At 54.7% G+C, this 16,560-nt stretch overlaps 1 protein-coding gene across 5 annotated transcripts in view; it reads left to right on the top strand.

Moving 5' to 3' along the window:
- The window catches only part of CACNA2D4 (calcium voltage-gated channel auxiliary subunit alpha2delta 4), a 129,964-nt gene that overhangs the window by 107,056 nt on the left and 6,348 nt on the right, over nt 1-16,560 (top strand). For 3 of the 5 annotated variants that reach the window (XM_037744588.1, XM_037744586.1, XM_017545425.2), the window contains 8 exons: nt 2,391-2,452; nt 3,474-3,518; nt 3,725-3,787; nt 13,032-13,102; nt 13,556-13,631; nt 14,220-14,272; nt 14,594-14,646; nt 14,937-14,957. In XM_037744588.1, the coding sequence (XP_037600516.1) occupies nt 2,391-2,452; nt 3,474-3,518; nt 3,725-3,787; nt 13,032-13,102; nt 13,556-13,631; nt 14,220-14,272; nt 14,594-14,646; nt 14,937-14,957 (444 nt within the window). Of the gene's footprint in view, nt 1-2,390; nt 2,453-3,473; nt 3,519-3,724; nt 3,788-4,487; nt 5,856-13,031; nt 13,103-13,555; nt 13,632-14,219; nt 14,273-14,593; nt 14,647-14,936; nt 14,958-16,560 lie in introns of those variants that run through there. The other 2 variants (XM_037744587.1, XM_037744589.1) reach the window with 2 other exon arrangements.

The following is a 16,560-nucleotide window of genomic DNA, read 5'->3' as shown; positions in this document are numbered from 1 at the left end:
AAGGAAGCCTTCTTAAATCCCGAAGAGTTGGTCATTCTGAGCACTAGCCTGTTTCACCTCTGATGATCCTCTTTGAGTCAGCCTTTTCCAACAGGTGAAAGAAATCTGTCTAAAATGAATATGTAGGGTGGTCTTATAAGGAAAAAGGAGAGGAGACTGACGGGTCCCTGTAGCCTAAGAGGGGCAGATGAGCAGGAAGAGGAGCGTGGCCCGCGCTGGGCCCCCGAGCACGCCTCACCTGCAGCTGTGTGCTGTGTTGGGGGTTCTCATCTTTGTCATGAGCCAACAGATGGGTCACCTGTCCCCTTCCAGCCCACTCCTTTCAGTTACCTGGACCGCGAAGCAACAAAGATGCCCCCAAAGAACTCAAATGTTCCTATATTGTAGGACCTGTTCAGGAAGGCCAGCCAGCCAGAGTACCACCCCAGGGTTGCCGCGAGACTCCCAGGCCGGGAGGGGCCTCTCAGGGCCTTAGTTTCTTCATCTGCAAACTCGGATTAGCTCTAGAACAACACTGTCTAATATGGTGGCCAGCAATCATACATGGCTATTTAAGTTAATTAAAATTATTTTTTTTTTAAATTCAGGTCCTCAGGCTTGCTAGTCACATTCCAAGTTCTTGTTAGCCATGTGTGGCTATTGGCTACTGTTTAGGACAGCACAGATGTAGGTCATCTTCGTCATCTTAGAAGGTGCAATCGGCGAAGCTTTGGGACAGGCGTTTCCTGAATTTGGTGCCTGGACTAGCAGCATAGGCAACCCCTGGGAACACTTCAGAAATTCTCAGGCCTCACCCCGGACTCCCTGAAGGAGAAACTCTGGGGGTGGGTTCTAACCAACTTTCCAGGCGATTCTGGTGCATGCTGGAGTTTAGAAACCAAGGCTCTTGTCTAGAGTAACAGCGTCTCACATTATCTCACTGGAGCCTCAACAATCTTAGGCTCCTTCTGCCCTCCTAGGGAAGTCAAACCGTGACTCATCTTGCAGCTGAGGAGACAAAATTCAAAGATCACAACCCTGGAAAATGCAGGGCTGGACCTCTGGCCCTTGACCCTTCCCTGCTGTTATTTTTTTCCCCCCATCAAATTTCTCTAAGATCATTCCAGATTGATAAAATGAAAACACAGTGCTGTAACTCTGTGCTATACTGGAACTCCCGCCAACTGGGTACTCGAGAGATGAGAATAATTGTGACGGAGACAATGGTTAAGAACCCACATCCGTTCACATTTCACAGATGAGGAAACCGAAGCCTGAGTAGAGAGTGGCTTGCCCATGCCCACTGCTCTTTCCCAACCATCAGGACTCAGTCCAGGTCCAGAGAGAGAGAAGAGAGGTAAAGAGAGCAGGCAGGTGCAGAGAGGAGGCAGGTGTGGAGATAGACAGGCCCAGGTTGCAGTCCTGCTTCTGTTATTAACAAGCTGGTGACTTGGGCAAGCCGTGTGACTCTGAAAAGCCTCCACGTCTTCAGCTTGGAAAGTCAGAATAATAAGACTGGCCTGCTGTGGGATTCAGTACACTCATGCATGTGAGGTGCCGGGCGCGTTCTAAGCACCCAGCGCAGTTTTCGTATTATTATAGCAGACACTAGGAAGCTGGCCTAGTTTTGAAATTCTTCTTTTCAGTATAACCCACCTTTTCTTTCTATTCATTGGCCCCAAGTTTTCCTGGAGCCTTTGTCCCAGATTTCTCTTGGTATGTGAGCACCCGCTTGGGTTCTCCAAGCCTTTCGGGAAGCAGAAAGGCAGCGTGGCCCTTGTAAGCAGAGGCATCAAAAGAGAACTATTTGCTAGGCGGTGGTGCCTGCGGTTTCCTGGAACCCGCCTGCAGCCCTGGGCAAATCCGATCCTGACTTTGAGCAGGAAAAGAGCCTCCTTACGAAGTGGGGAAGATCCTGAGCAGGCAGTGGGTGTAAAAGAGGTGGTTACACCAGGTTGAGATCCAAGGAGTCCGTGAGTTGCTAGTGCAATGGCCCTGAATTCCAGCCTCAGGGCACCACTCTTGGTCACATGATTTGGTCAAATGGGTGGGTCTCTCTGGCCTCTGTATTCCCATCTCTGGGAAAGGGGAGACTAAGTGGTCCTTGAGTTCCCAGAGATTGGGGATGAATCTGCCCTCATTGTTCTCTGGAATGGGAGTCTTGTCGCTGCTGAGCACTTTCTGGTGCTGTTCTTCGAGTGGGGACAAGAGAGGCTGCTGTCTCTCTTCTTCCTCCCCCCTCCCACTCCCCAGAAATCTCAATTTGCACTCTGCCCTCTGACTCAGTCCTCCCATCCGCTGCTGTCTCTCTCCTCAGTTCCTGCTGAAGCACCTCCTCTCTTTAACTCGAATCTATTTTTTTCTCTCCCCGTCTCTTCCCTGGCCTTGCCCTCCCTCTTCCTGCCCTGTAGCGGTGGGCGTCCAAATGAAGCTGGAATTCCTCCAGCGCAAATTCTGGGTGGCAACGCGGCAGGTAGGTGTGATGTTGGGCCAGGTCTGGGCTGGGGACTCCCCATGCTTTCCGGGTGTGAGAACTCCCCGCACCCCACAGGATGCTCCACCTGCCTTGAGGCCCTCTGGATGCCCTCCCGGCCCCTCCTGTTCTCAGCCCCTCAGCGCCCCAGCCTGCAGGCCAAGCCTCAGCCCTGGTCTACAGCCCCTCCAGGCCCAGTGGCAAGGGGCAAGACCCAGCATCGACCCCTCTCACCACCCCAAAGCCACTGGCACGCCTCCCACTGCAGAGGGACAGCTGCCCGCTCCACCATCCAGGGTCCAGGGTCCAGGGTCCGGGATCCGGGCCCTGATGGCTGGCAAGAGACACCAGAGAAAACAGTGGCTTCTGGCTGAGAACTCCCAGCTCTGCCTGCCCCGTCCCGTTCTACTGGCTCCTTCCCCTCTGCTTCCCCAGAGCCCCCAGGTCCCTCTGGCTTCTGAGCTGCCCCCACCATCTCCCACAAGCTCCTCCAGCCCCAATCTCCCACAACGCCGGGCCCCTCGGCTCCTTTCACTTGCTGCTGTGGCCTGGCTTTGGGCAAGTGCAGGGAGCCCAAGAGGAAAGCAGGAGGGACGGAGGGCAGGGGCCTGGGGGGACCCACTACCTCACCAGACGGCCAGCGCAGAAGCCCCGCAGAGCCCACAAGCCACCTCCCCACACCAGCCATGAGGCCTGGGGCTACCTGGGCCACTCCACCAGCTAGGGCCTGCAGCATTCAGCACCCACAGGTCACATAACACACGCATACCACACACACCACACTCGTGTGTCCTCCACATACAGATACACACCCACACATGGACACACACATGCACACACCTTATACACGTGCTGTCCACATATGACACACACATCCCACACCCACACACGTGCCTTCTGCATGCAGATGCACACCCAGTGCACACACTGCAAATGTACCACACACGGTGTTCCCACTCACGTGCGCCATCTCCACTACACGGATGCAGGTGTCACATTCAGTCTCTCTTCTTCCTTCCAGTGCAGCACTGGGGATATGCCGTGCACACAGAGCTGCGAGGACAGTGTAAGTTCTGCCCGTGTGAGGAGGGTGGAGGAGGGGAGCCATGGCCCTCCATCCGGTCCTCCTGGAGAGCCAGCTTCCTTCTCCCAAATGCCCTCCTTCCCTGCAGCGAAGGTTCCCACGCTGCCTTCCAGAGCTGTAGGGACGGGCGGAGGAGCCGGGCTGGGTGAGGGCCCTGGCCGTAACCTCCCTTTTGGGTCTCCTCCCAGGATCTGGACTGCTTCGTGGTCGACAACAACGGGTTCATTCTGATCTCCGAGAGGTCCCAAGAGGTAAGTCACTGGGGATGTAGAATGGGGGGAGAGGGCGGCGGGAGGGCTGGAGACATCCCGCAGCCACGCCAGCCACGGCCCCAGGAGGGAGCCCTGCGCGAGGCCAGTGCAGCTAACAGGCTGAAGAAAAGGTGTTCTGGAAGCCAAAGTCAACATAGCAAGATGGCAGAATTTGGAGCACTTTTCAACTCAGAGGTCAGAGAAAATATTACTTCTTTGTTTTATCTGACACTAGCCTGGCCTCCTCGCATGGCTGGTAGGAGCCACTCAGTAACCCCATCTCGGGGCCCTGCCTGGCCATACTGGCCCAGCCTCACGCCGGGCCTCCTCCCAGGGGTCCAAGCACACCCACTCATCAGGTCACCCCCCACCCACTCCTGCTTTTCTACCATAGTGGGGCCCAGAAGGCGTGGCTTCCCCACTCATGTTCTTGTCCTGTCTGAACCTTACAGAAAAGTATATTCTCGCCCATCACGCCTGGCCTTCGGTGTGCCAGGGAGAAATGGGGGACAGACACAAAGCATTCGCACCTGAATGCCTGGTTTGCACATTCTAATCTTCCCCGACTCCCACCGCCCCTGCCGGGTGTGGGCATCTCTCTGAATGCAGCATGTGCTCAGAAAGGCAAAAGAGAAAGTATAATAATAATTTTATACTTGCTGGGCTCCAAAAGGGACCTCAAAATGGATTATTTCTTTAGCCAGGAATCAAACTGAGAAAGAAGCCCATTCAAATCTCAAGCAAATCTAGATATATTCACCAGATGTATTTCCTTCAAGCATGGCAGAAGCATCAGAACAGCCTCCCACCTGAGCCTCGGGGGAAGGGGCATAGTATTTAGTTCTATGTGAGCTTTGCCACTAGTTAGACATGTGATGCGGGCAAGCAACTTTCATTAGCTGTGCCTCGCTGGGGGCTGGACTACACAGTGTCCAAGCCAACCCCAGCTGAAGGCTCTAAGTGCCTGGGATGAGGAGGCTGATGCAGAGGTCGTGGCCAAGGCTGCCTCCACGCATCGCAGGGCTGTGGTCTGGCTTGAGCGGGTGTGGCTTAAGATCCAAAGCAGTTGTCAGAACAGGGAACCAGAGCCCGGTGTCGGAAGGAGACTTGGGAAAGAGGGCAAGTGAGGACAAAGGGACACCAGTGGATCAGGAAATCTAACTCCTTGGGGTAGTGTTTAAACGACCCACTTAACGTGCAGCAGTTTTCAGCCACAGGAATAGAGAACCCAAAGACAGTGTCATTCAACTTCCTCTTGGTAGGAGTCAGGATGAGGCTCTGCAGGACTCAGCTCATTGTTCATCGTGGCCAGCTGGGTGCCTGCCTCTGGTTTCCCCCTCCTCTCTTTCATGCCCTCTTTTGGCCATTTCACTCCTCTCCAGACAGAGCACCAGGCCTTTGTAGTTTTCAGTTGTTCTGGGAGAAACCGGTGACGACAGGAGTTGAACCGTGATTGGTGTGAGGCTCTGGGATTACCTGGTGCCCCCTCTTTTGGGCTCCAATCCCTCCCGCCCTGGGTAACTGAGACTGATCACTTCCCCAGGCCTCCCGAGGTGTTGGCTTTCAAGGGCCAGAGCATGGGCTTGGGCATCCCACAGAGAGCTTGGATCCTGGACACTGGGATAGGAGTTGGCAGAACAGAGGGAGAGGATGGCCAGGCCTGAGGGCGAGCTCTAATGCAGGGGTAGGTGAGCATTTCCTAAAGGGGCAGATGCACATTTTGGTTTTGAGCTTCACGAGACTCAGCCCTGCTATGGCAGCAAGAAAGCCGTCATGGGTGATCTGTGAGCAAACGCACGTGGCGCTGCTCCAGTAAAACCTTTGAATACTGACATGTGAATTTCATATAAATTTCATGTGTCATGAGATGTTACCAGTATTTTGACATTTTTTCCCCAACCGCTTGAAAATGGAAAAGCCAGTCTTAGATCAAGATCCCACATGAATCAAGAATGAGCCAGGCTTGGCCCGCGGGCTGCAGTTGCCAGCCCCTGCTCCAGAGGCAGCCGGACAACCGTGCAGGGAGCTGGCCCTGGAGGGGAACCACGCCAGCCTTGAGAGAAGCTGGCAGGCACGTGGCATCTCAAGATAGGAACCCTGGAGGGGCCTCTCATAACCCACTGGGCTGCTTTGGTCCTATTCTGTCCAGACCACATTTGCTCACGTCTTCAGATTGTAAGAAAATCACTGAGAACAACTTTGGATAAGATGTGGTAGCAATTACTCAGAGATCTGTATTAGGTAACGTATTTGTTTACTTAACTCATTCACCCCCATTTCCTATTACGTTTTTACCCTGTACGTGGTTTTATGTGCCGTTCCAAATCCTCTGTGAAAAGAAGCTGGGCAGCAACAAACTGAACTTCTAGAAGCTCCTGCCAGAGCCCCTGCTCCCACCACATTTGGCTCACCCTTGCTCCCCGAACAGCAAGGCCATAGAAGTAAGGAGGGCCCCCCACATCATCTGCTGGGACCTTATTAAGTCTCACTTCACACAGGAGGGGAAATGAGGCCCTGCAAGGTTAGGGCATTAACCCAAAAACTCACAGCCACAGAAAAGCCAGACTTCAAACCCAGAAAGCCAAGTGAAGAGCAGCAAAAAAGAGGGGGAAGAAGATTCTAGAAAAGACCTCTTGGAAGGGAAACTGAGTGGGGAGAACACTGGTCTTGATGGGACCTGAGCATTTGCAGGGCACGGTTCTTGACCCCAGCTAGATTGGCCTTCTCTGGTGGGTGTGGAGGCTGCAAGTCCCGGCCCCCTGTGTGACATTCCTGGCCCTGAGCCCCACGCAGGTCACTCTGTCACCACTCAAGGTGGAGTTCATTCACTTGCTGTACTCAGCTGAGTCTCATGGAATTAGGTCCAATGCCTCTAGGACCTGAAAGGCAAGGCCCAGGAATTCCAACCCTGAGTTAAGCTCTGGGCTAGTGTCAAGGCCCTGGGGGTCATGACACTGTGACAGGGCTCACTTCCTCTTTCCTCACCCGGGACAGCTCTGACTCTGCAGCCTGAGCTGTGTTGGGTTATGGCAAGGCACCAGGCTGGAGACCCCACCTGGCGTGGTACCTGGCACACAGCAGACACTCGATAACTATGTGGAAAACCGAACTGGCCTGAAAGTTCTAGGCCTGGAAGTAGCAGGCGCTGGACTAGAAAGCAAGTGGAAGACAGGGTGGCGGAGGGTCTGGGGCTAATGCCACTTGTTCAGCTGTCCAACCCTCTGTCCGTCCATCTGTTTTGCTGCTTTTTAAAAACTCATTCATTTGACAACTCTGTAGCAGTTATCTATTGCTGCATAACAAATTATCACAAAAGTAGTGGCTTACGACCACAAGACTTAAAATCTGGCTGTTTCTGTGGGTAAGGATCTGGGTACAGCTGGCTCAGGGTCTTGCACAAGGCAATAGCATCCAGGTCCCCAGGGCTGCTGTCATTTCCAGGCCTGATGGAGAAGGATCTGCATCCGGCCACACTCACATGGTCGTTGGCAGCATTCAGATCCTCCAGGGCTGTGAGGCTGAAGCCTCCTCTCCCACGGCAGGCAGCTTCCATCATCAGACTGACCAAGGCAAGGTGGAAGTCACAGTCTTTTGAAATCTGATTTCAGAAGTGACACCCCACCACTTTTACCATATTCTGCTTCCTAGAAACAAGTTACTGTGTCCAATCTACACTCAAGAGGAGGGGCTTACACAAGGGCAGGACTCCCAGGAGGCCGGGATCGTTGTGAACCTCTTCAGAGTCTGCCCACCACCAACTCCCAATGGCCGACCCAAACCTGCCCCTCCCTCCCAAACACACAAGTGCCATCGAAGGCCACAGGGCTGGCTCCCCAACTCATTCATTCCTCGCTGCGCCTCCCTGCTTATCTGTAGGCCTTCAGTGTGGCTGAAGGGCAGAAGCCGCAGCATCTGGGAGCTGGTTAGGGATGCAGATTTGCCAGGGTCCCATCCCAGACCTAGGGACTCAGACACTCTGGGGCTGGCAGTCTGCTTGAGGGAGACCTCCAGGTGACTGAGTGCATAGTGGGGGACTCAGACACTCTGGGGCTGGCAATCTGCTTGAGGGAGCCCTCTAGGTGACTGAGTGCATGATGGGTTCTGAACCCTGCCCAGGCCTCCTGGCTGCGGAGGGTCTGGATACACTTGAGCCAGCTGCTATCACTTTCCTGACTAAGCAATGTGCCAAAAGTTTCCAGCGACTCTTTGTCCCTGCCAGGGTTCACCCAAGGGCCTGGAGAGAGGGGCCTGTTGAGCTGCAGACTCAAAGATTCTTCCCAAAGTCCTTCCACGCCCTCCCGCACCCAAGGCCCTCCTCCCTGTAGTCAGTGAGCGGGGAAACCGCAAGGGCCCCATCTGCAGCCAGCCTGAGGGAGCAGCCGCTTGGCTCTCCTCGCGCTGGTGGTGCTCCAAGCCTGCTGATTAGACATTTGGCCTCTCTTCCAGGGCAGGGCTCATTCTTTTTTTTTTTTTTTTTTTCTTTTTTGTAAAATTTAATTTTATTTATTTATTTTTATTTTTTAAAAAAGACGGGGTTTCACCATGTTGGTCAGGCTGGTCTTGAACTCCCGACCTCAGGTGATCTACCCGCCTTGGCCTCCAAAGTGCTTGGATTACAGGCGTGAGCCACCACACCCAGCCAGGGCTCATTCTTATAATAAAGAGCTAGGGATGCCAAGATTGCAACCCTCAACATGGGGCCTAGAAAGAGAAGCAGACAGCTGGGGACAGACAGTGACAGCAGCTCTGTGGAGCTTTGTAATATTTATAGTGGATCTGTCACCCTGAATCTGAGGACTCCGATTCCTGTCATTTGCTTCTGGGCAGCACCCACCCATGGGAGCTTCAAAATGAACCTCCAAGGGGCACAACTGCAGCCTAGAAAATCGGAGGCACCATCCCAGCACCTTCCCCTGAGGGGCCTGGATCTCTCAGAGCACAGCAACCTGCTCCCTCCGCATCCCAGCCCAGTAAGCAGGGACCAGGCAGGCACTCAGAGCAGGGTGCCCCCTTCTGTCCTCAGGTGTCAGGTCTGGGCCTTGGCTCCTGTTTCTCTGAATCCCTCTCACCTTCCCTGACCCCTGCGACTCGCCCAGCCCAGGCTCTTCATCTTCAAAGTCAGGCTCCCAGCCTAGCACATGTTCCCGTCCTCTACACTCTGGGCAGCCTGCCTCTGCCATCTTCTGGGGCACCCCATGCCCTGGCAGCAGTGCTCCCTCTGCCTTCCTGGCATCCCAAATGACCCTGCTCCACCGGGTCGACCCGGAATAAAATTAATCCTGTGGTGGTCAGAGGCAGGCTCTTCAGGCGGCTTTCGCAGGAGTGCAGTGCTGCCCCACCCCCAGCCCCTCCTCCACATCCCTCCCAGGCACCCCTTAGGAGACTGCAGCCTGGGGGACAGAGGAGCAGGCGAGGCTGCACAAGCCAGGAGCAGAGGAAAGGAAACTGATCCCCACACGAGCCAGGCACAGGGACTTGAGTGTCCACACCCCTTAGGAGGATGAGCTCCCAACTTCAGAGGAGAAACCAGGGCTGCCCCTAGGTAAGGAGGCCATGGGACATTTACTCTATCTGTCACGAGACTCAAGATCACCCCTTTTCTCTGGGCACAGCCTCCCACAGCCTTGCAAATTACTCCAGGCCGGTGAGGGACTGCCCAACCTCTCGTCACTTGCTCCCCATCTGCTTCCCCTGCAGGCTCCCGGGTGGTGCTCACAGGACCTGCGCACCCACAGCCTCCCTGCAGACTCGAAGGCCGGGCAGGGGGTTCTCGACCCTTCTGACCCAGCCCGAGTTCAGGCGGCCCATGGGCCACTGCTTATTTGTGAATTGTCCCCGTGAAAAGGGGACCCGGGCCGTCAGGCCCCTGCATCGTGCTGTGCTTTCGCTGCCACTCCACGGGCGGTCTGGGGCTCCTAAATCCACAAGGCATCCCACGTCGACGTTTGGACCTTGGCGTTGCAGGTTCAGGGACTCGATTTGAGCCAGGGATTTGCCGTGACAAAGTTCAAAACAAACTATCAGCCAGGAATTGTGTTCTGCTGCCAGAAGAGTCTCCACTACAGTGGCTTAAACAACTAAAGGTGTATTCTCTCATAAAGGAATGGATGGAGGCAGCCTGGGCCCGGCCTGGCCCCATCCGCACGGTCTCAGCAGAGCTGGAGGGGCTCCTGTCCAGAGCACAAGGGCAAAGCGGGCAGCAGGCAAGTCTTGGGCCCGCTTGCCGGAAGTCCCGCCCCACGGCTCTGCTCGCATTCCATTGGCCACTCCTTGCCGCAGGGCCTACTGGGAAATGTAGTCTTTTCCCTGAGCACATGGCTGCCATAATTAAAGTCAGGCTGCCTAACCAAAGAAGACGGAGAGAATGGATATTTTCTGCCAGAGTGACAAATCCTAGAAAAATCAAGTTAGTTATTTACGAAGGGGGATACATTTTTCTAGTGTTCAGGATACACATCCTTGCTCTCAGGGACCTCTCTTCTCAGAATCAAGTGTCTAAACAACAGGATAGTTGGTGAATACGCCTGGAATTAGGAGGCAGAATGGGACAGGCTTGTAGGAATTAAAACCAGCCTTGTCAGAAGCCTTATCTCCACGCTGCTGCACTTTCTCAGGGAGCAGAAGACTCAGGTCATTCATTTCCTCACACATTCCTTCAGCATATATGCATGGAATAATAACTGTGAACGGGACATGGTGTGGTGCTGTGGGACAGAGATGAATGTCTGTCCTCTAGAATCTTGCTGTCAGGTGACAGAGTGATGGAGGAAACAAACACACACACAGTAACTAAAATAGCAAAAAGCGAGCCCCAGCTGAGAGGGATCACTCTAGCCGGAGGCACCAGGGAGAGCTTTAGGGCTGCACCTTGAAGAACAGTCAGGACTTCAATGCCTTTTACATTCCCATGTGCTGTTCTGTCCCTGGAATGCCCTTGACCCTCCCTGCTGTCCCCCTGCTGTGTCCACTGCCTTCTTCCATGCAGCCTGCCAGGAGTTTGAGCTCCCATTCCTTTTCACCACTGTCAGAGGTGCTGGTTATCAGCTGGTCTTGTCTGAGCGTTCATGTGTTCCTGTCTGTCCATGCAAACTAGTCTGAAGCTCTTGATTGGTGTCCATTTCATTCATTTTTGCATCAGACTAACCTGGTGAGTGCCTTGTGAATAAAAGGTGTAATGAAATAGTTTTTGGTGGTCAGGGCATTCCAGGTGAGGAACTAGCAGAGTGTAGACAGACAAGTCTGAGTACCTTTGTCTGCATCTGTTTCCCTCCTATTTACTTTTGTAGTTGACCTGTCCATTTTTAGATTTCAGTTTGCCATGCATTTTTAGTGGGTTGCATCCTCATGTTTTAATTTTATAAGTCAGCTATTTCCACTTATACAGGAAATACTGTAGGATGTAAGGACTATATTTTGTTACTTAATTCCAATTTGGAAAGTGATACTTCCTGACTTCATCCCAGATTCCTGGTGTGGGCGCATTTGGAGACCTGTGGCTCCATATTGGCTGATTATAAGTCACAACATTATGAACCATGGGCATGGTCCTGGGGTTATTGTCCTGAAACGGGACCATCACCTCTTATTTGGAAGAGAACTTCTCTGATTGTTCATTGGGTGTCAGGAGTCATGCGTTCTAACTAGCCTTTGTCTGGAATAAATCTCTGTTCCCTTCAGAAGGCTTGCTGGCATCTACTTGGCTGCCAGGGCAGGCCCCAGGTGGACACCCAGACAATGCCTGGTTTTCCTTGAGGTTGGCCATGTCCATGTGCCCAAGCTCCTGTAGTTTTCATACATGTCATTCATTTTGGGCCCAGGCAGCTAGAAAGCTCTCCATGAAGAACCTGACATGGCCATCAGCACATCACCCACCTCCCTTGCCTGCCAAAATTCCACACTAACTGAGTATGTCCAGGTACCAAGACACTTTGGGGAATTCAGAGATAGTAAGACACGGTCCTGTCCTCATATAGTTTTCAACCAAGTATCTTATCAGGCAGAGTGAGACGACGACTGCATGGCGTGCAGGCCACAGGCTGTCAGCGTGCAGAGGAGGGCCTCATTCTGGCTGGAAAAGTTAGAATCGAAAGACTTTCCAGGAATGGTGAGGATAAAAGTTCCTTGGCATGAGGACAGAGAAAGGTAATCAGGGCAGGGAGAACAGCCAAGCTAGAGCCCAGACCTCTCCTCATAACGATGGCTGCCAGTTTTCAAGTATTTACTGGGAGACACATCTCTAAGGGCACACGTTATCCCCAGTCTTTAAGAAAGCCTACATTCAAGTCAAAATTCAACACCAAGCCCAAGCTCTGCCACCCTGCCACGCTGAGAAACAGCAGAGTCAAGAGGCTAGGGCAAGTACAGAGGCCATGAGAGGTGGCAGAGCAGAGGACCCGAAGCCTTCCTCAGCCAGCTAGGGGCCACTGCCTGGCACAGGGCACAGGAGCCACAAAACACTGGCTGATGTGCAATGAAAGGGGAGCCGGGGACAGGAGGGAGGGTCCTGTCTTATTTTTTTTGAATGAAGACAAGAGTGACCCATCCATGATGCGTTTGAGGAATATGACTCTGGCAGTGCCACAGGGACGAGGGGAGAGGTCACCTAGGAGGGCAGGTGGGCGAAGGAGAGAGGGCTAGTGATCCGGTTAGGCTGTTGTCGTGGAGGGGACAAATGACCCATCCACAGGGCACACTGATTGTGAGAGGTGACGGAGGAACATCAAAAGCGACAGCAGTGCTCTCACACTGGGAGGATGCGGATACTGGTGTGCATGAGACAGGCACTGCTGCTTTTGACCTTGACCTGCAGAAACGTGTTTTATATCTGACCCAACACACACACACACACACACACACACACACACACACACACACACAGCATATACAACAAATCCAATTTCACAAAACATTCTTTAACCTTGCTGCAAGTGATTCACACAGAATTGTTCCAAGGAATTCTATGCCATTCTTTAAAAATCATATTGTAACCTCTAGGTTGGTCTCATAGCCAGCTAGCAGATAACTGCCTCCAGTTTAGAAAGCACCAGGCTGGAGGGTAAGGAGCCAGGACTGGAGAGGGCGTGGGTGGAAGGTTCAGCTGGATTAGGCTGAGAGGCATCTAGAGGGAAAGCTCAGCTGGCCCCAAAAGCCTCGACCAGAACTGATAGTAGTGCTGGGCTCAGAAGGCTTCATCCTGCTCCGCCTCTTTCCCTCTCTCTCTCTCTCTGCTCTCCCTCTCTCACAGATGGGAAGATTTCTTGGGGAGGTGGATGGTGCTGTCATGACCCAGCTGCTCAGCATGGGGGTGTTCAGCCAGTAAGTGGGGCACACTCCTCCCCAGTCCAAATAGACTCAGTAAGCCAACAGCTGACCCTAAGTGGTCCAGGCGGATCTTGGGATCCTGATGTCCAAAATGCACAGTGAGTGCCCCCAAAGAGCTCCAAAAGCAACCTTTATGGAGCCAGGGCATCTGTGTGATGTGGGGAGGGCATTAGGTCATGTGGGCACCCCTGGGAGGGACCACGCAGCTCAGACCCTTGAGGGAAAACCGTCCAGCTCCAAGGGCAAGCCATTTGCTCTTCATTGCCTTTAAACCATTCCAAGCACAGAAATGTAATTTTCAGCATGAGCTGTCTTCGGATCTGCTGTCCTAGCTCAGGCGCCCTCAGGAATTGCAGTGAATGGACGCTCTGCTAGTAAACCCTCCTGAGGCAGGGGCAGGGTGGGGGGGTGGCGTTGAACTCATCACAGCCTGCGTCTGATTTTCAGAGTGACCATGTATGACTACCAGGCCATGTGCAAACCCTCAAGTCACCACAACAGTGCAGCGCAGCCCCTGGTCAGCGTGAGTATCACCCAGCCCTTCCCTCTACCAGCCAGCCAGTCCTCTGCCCTGTCCTGGAATGAGGTCACTGGTCCTTGTCCTTACTTACCTTGGGCGTCTAGCTCCAGGGCCCCACCTTGACCGTCTCCACCTTCTGCTCAGAGCCACTGCTCTGTCCCACTCCCAGGCAGGCCTGTGGGTCTCACTTTGGGGCTTCAAAGAGACTGCTCTGGGAGCTGTGACTTAACAGGGCCCCTGGTGGAGACAGAGAGAGCAGCCTGCCCCAGCCTCAGCCCCTGATGCTGCTGCTAGACCACCAGGGATCCTCAGCAGTGCAGCACCAGAATGAGGGTTTGACTCATCTCCTGAGGGGCATGTCCAACCCCACCCGAGATATCTGACGTGCAGTAGGCATTTCCCTGCTAGCTCAGCTCTGCAGGGCAGATGGGAGGTAGGGGGATGGGGGGTGCTGGGCTGTGGGTCTGTGCTCTGCCGCACCCCCTCCCAGTGGCGGGGCAGCCCTCTGGTCTCTCTGAGGGTGGTGCTGGGGTGGGGGACACCCTTACCCTTGGACCTAGGTGTGAGCGCTGTGCACTCTGTCCTTCCCAGCCAATTTCTGCCTTCTTGACGGCGACCAGGTGGCTGCTGCAGGAGCTAATGCTGTGAGTGGGGTGGACATGGGACTGGTGGAGGGCTGTATGCGAGGGTGGCTTAGGAGGGTGTCCTTGAGCAGGGGCTGCAAGGTCTCCAGGACAACCCACTTGCTCCCAGACCCCGGGGAAGGAGGGCACGGTCCCTGGACATCACCTCCTCCCTGCACGCTGCCCCTGGGAGGGAACTCACTGCTCACCCCAGAGCCCTCAGGCAGGGAAGAGGGTGTCTTGGAGGAGAAGGAATGGGCTGGGGGCCATCAGGGATACTCCAGCCCCTTGGGGATCCAAGAGGACTCCAAGATCTCCAAGATTCAGTCCTGTGTCTGACAGGTTCCTGCTGGAGTGGAGCGTCTGGGGCTCCTGGTATGACAGAGGGGCCGAGGGTGAGTGCACGGAGCTGCAGGGCCATGTGCTGAAGAGCAGTAGCATTTTGATCTCTCCCTGTGGGGTGGGTGTTGGTGGGGACAGGCGACCCTGAGTCATTGTTGTTCACATCTTATCCTGCGTGGCCTTCTCTCATCACCTCCCTCACTCCTGGCTCTGTGTGTGACATCATCTTGGGACACTGCCACTCCATGTGCCATCATCACCACCCCATGACATCCTGCCCTCATGTGCCACCATGCATCTCTTGTGCCGTGTCCACTCTGTGCTGGGCTCATGTCCCGGCTAGCCAAAAGTGTCTTCCATCACTGTAAGTAGCCCCTCGGAGGCGACCTCTGCTGGTGGAGGGTTGGGGATGCAGCAGGAGCCACAAAGAACCTGACCTCCATGACCCGTCCCAGGAATGGACCCCAAGCAGGGCTGAGCTCTCCCGGTTTAAAGCACCTTTCCTAGGGGTTGGGGGACTGGGGAGTCTAGCCCAGATCTCATCCCACATGAGGACAGTCAGGCCCCAGGAAAAATTAGAAACTCCAGCCTCCCATTGGGTAAGAACATGTAAGATTCCAAGAGGAAGGGTGGTAGGGCCGGGCAGCCATGAGCCAGCATGAGTGAGCAGCCGCCAGCCCACCCCTTGGAGAAGCAAAGAGTGGCACCCCCAGCCCAGGTGTCACCAGCCCTCAGCGGGACTCCTGGTTTCAGGGGCCCCAGGAAGCTCTCAGGAGGATTCCCCTCCCGGACCCTGTGTCTGAGGACACAGTCCCCAGAGGCAGTGACCATGAGACGCCCCAAAAAAAAGACTGGTGGCTCTGGCCACACGCGCAGGGTGGCGATGAGCCTGGTCTTTCAAAGCATTTATTCTCCAGGCACCTGGGTGCTCCATGACCACAGGAGGCCATCTTGCCTCAGCGGGCTCTGCTCAGCTCCTCTGTGTTCATAGAAACTTTGCCATGGGGTTCCAGAACCTCCCACCACCTGGGCTGTCCCCAGCTTGTCCCATCTCTTCATCTCCGCTGTGGTCCCTCTCTGGCTTGCTCTTCCTTCCCTCCTGCTGACCTTGGCCTCAGGCATCCACTGCCCCTGGGCTCAGAGCATTTCCAGCTGTGTCTCCAGAGTCCTTCGGGACTCACACCCTGATCAGAGGGGCTGCTCCGGCGTTCGCAGTCCCTAGGTGTCAGTGAAGGAACCAGGAATGCTGTGTCACTTAGAAGCGGGTCCTTGCCCCCCTGCACAGGAACACAGGGCTCCACCCTGGAGGGGGACACTGCCCCCTCTGTCTCTCTCTGTCAGCAGCTGCATCTTGCAAAAGCTGAGGATGATTCCCCTCAATCTGCCTGCTCAGAATTTCTCTTCTCTGGGGCAGCTGTCCCCTGGGGCTTCTCCCCCTGGCCTGGCAGGCCTGGCAGGCCTGGCCTGTCCCACCCAGGTGTCAGTGTCCTCAGTGAAAGAGCACTGGACTTGGAGTCCCAGGCCAGGGTGTAGGAGCTGTGGCCCCTTCTACTGTGTGACCCTGGGGACACTATTCCACCCTGCCATTGTCAGGCAGGCTTTTGTACCCAGCCCTGGGGACAAAACCCACAACCCTGGCTGCCGTAGGCTTGCTCCTCTCAGTGAGGGCTTTCTGCATGCCAGCAGGTGACCTCTGGCTGGAGAGGAGACCCATGCTGTCCTGTAGGACTCTGCGTGAGCCTGGGAAGGTAGCTCACACCTGCCCCCTGCCTATAGGCCAGCCCTCTCCCTGCCGCAGCCAGGCCCTGAGAACAGAAAGGTCATGCAGAGAGCCTTGGGAAGAACAGGAGCGCTGGACACAGTCCCTGCCTGTGCTCGGCCTTGCTCTGCCATATGTCCACCTTGTGGGGGCTCCCGGCGGTAACGAACCTGGGTCCCCCAGAGCCTTTGGCTAAGTCCTCTGTCCA

Source organism: Cebus imitator, unplaced genomic scaffold, assembly GCF_001604975.1.
Source record: "Cebus imitator isolate Cc_AM_T3 unplaced genomic scaffold, Cebus_imitator-1.0 Scaffold179, whole genome shotgun sequence".
NCBI lineage: Eukaryota > Metazoa > Chordata > Mammalia > Primates > Cebidae > Cebus > Cebus imitator.
This window is presented reverse-complemented; position numbering and strand designations above follow the sequence as displayed.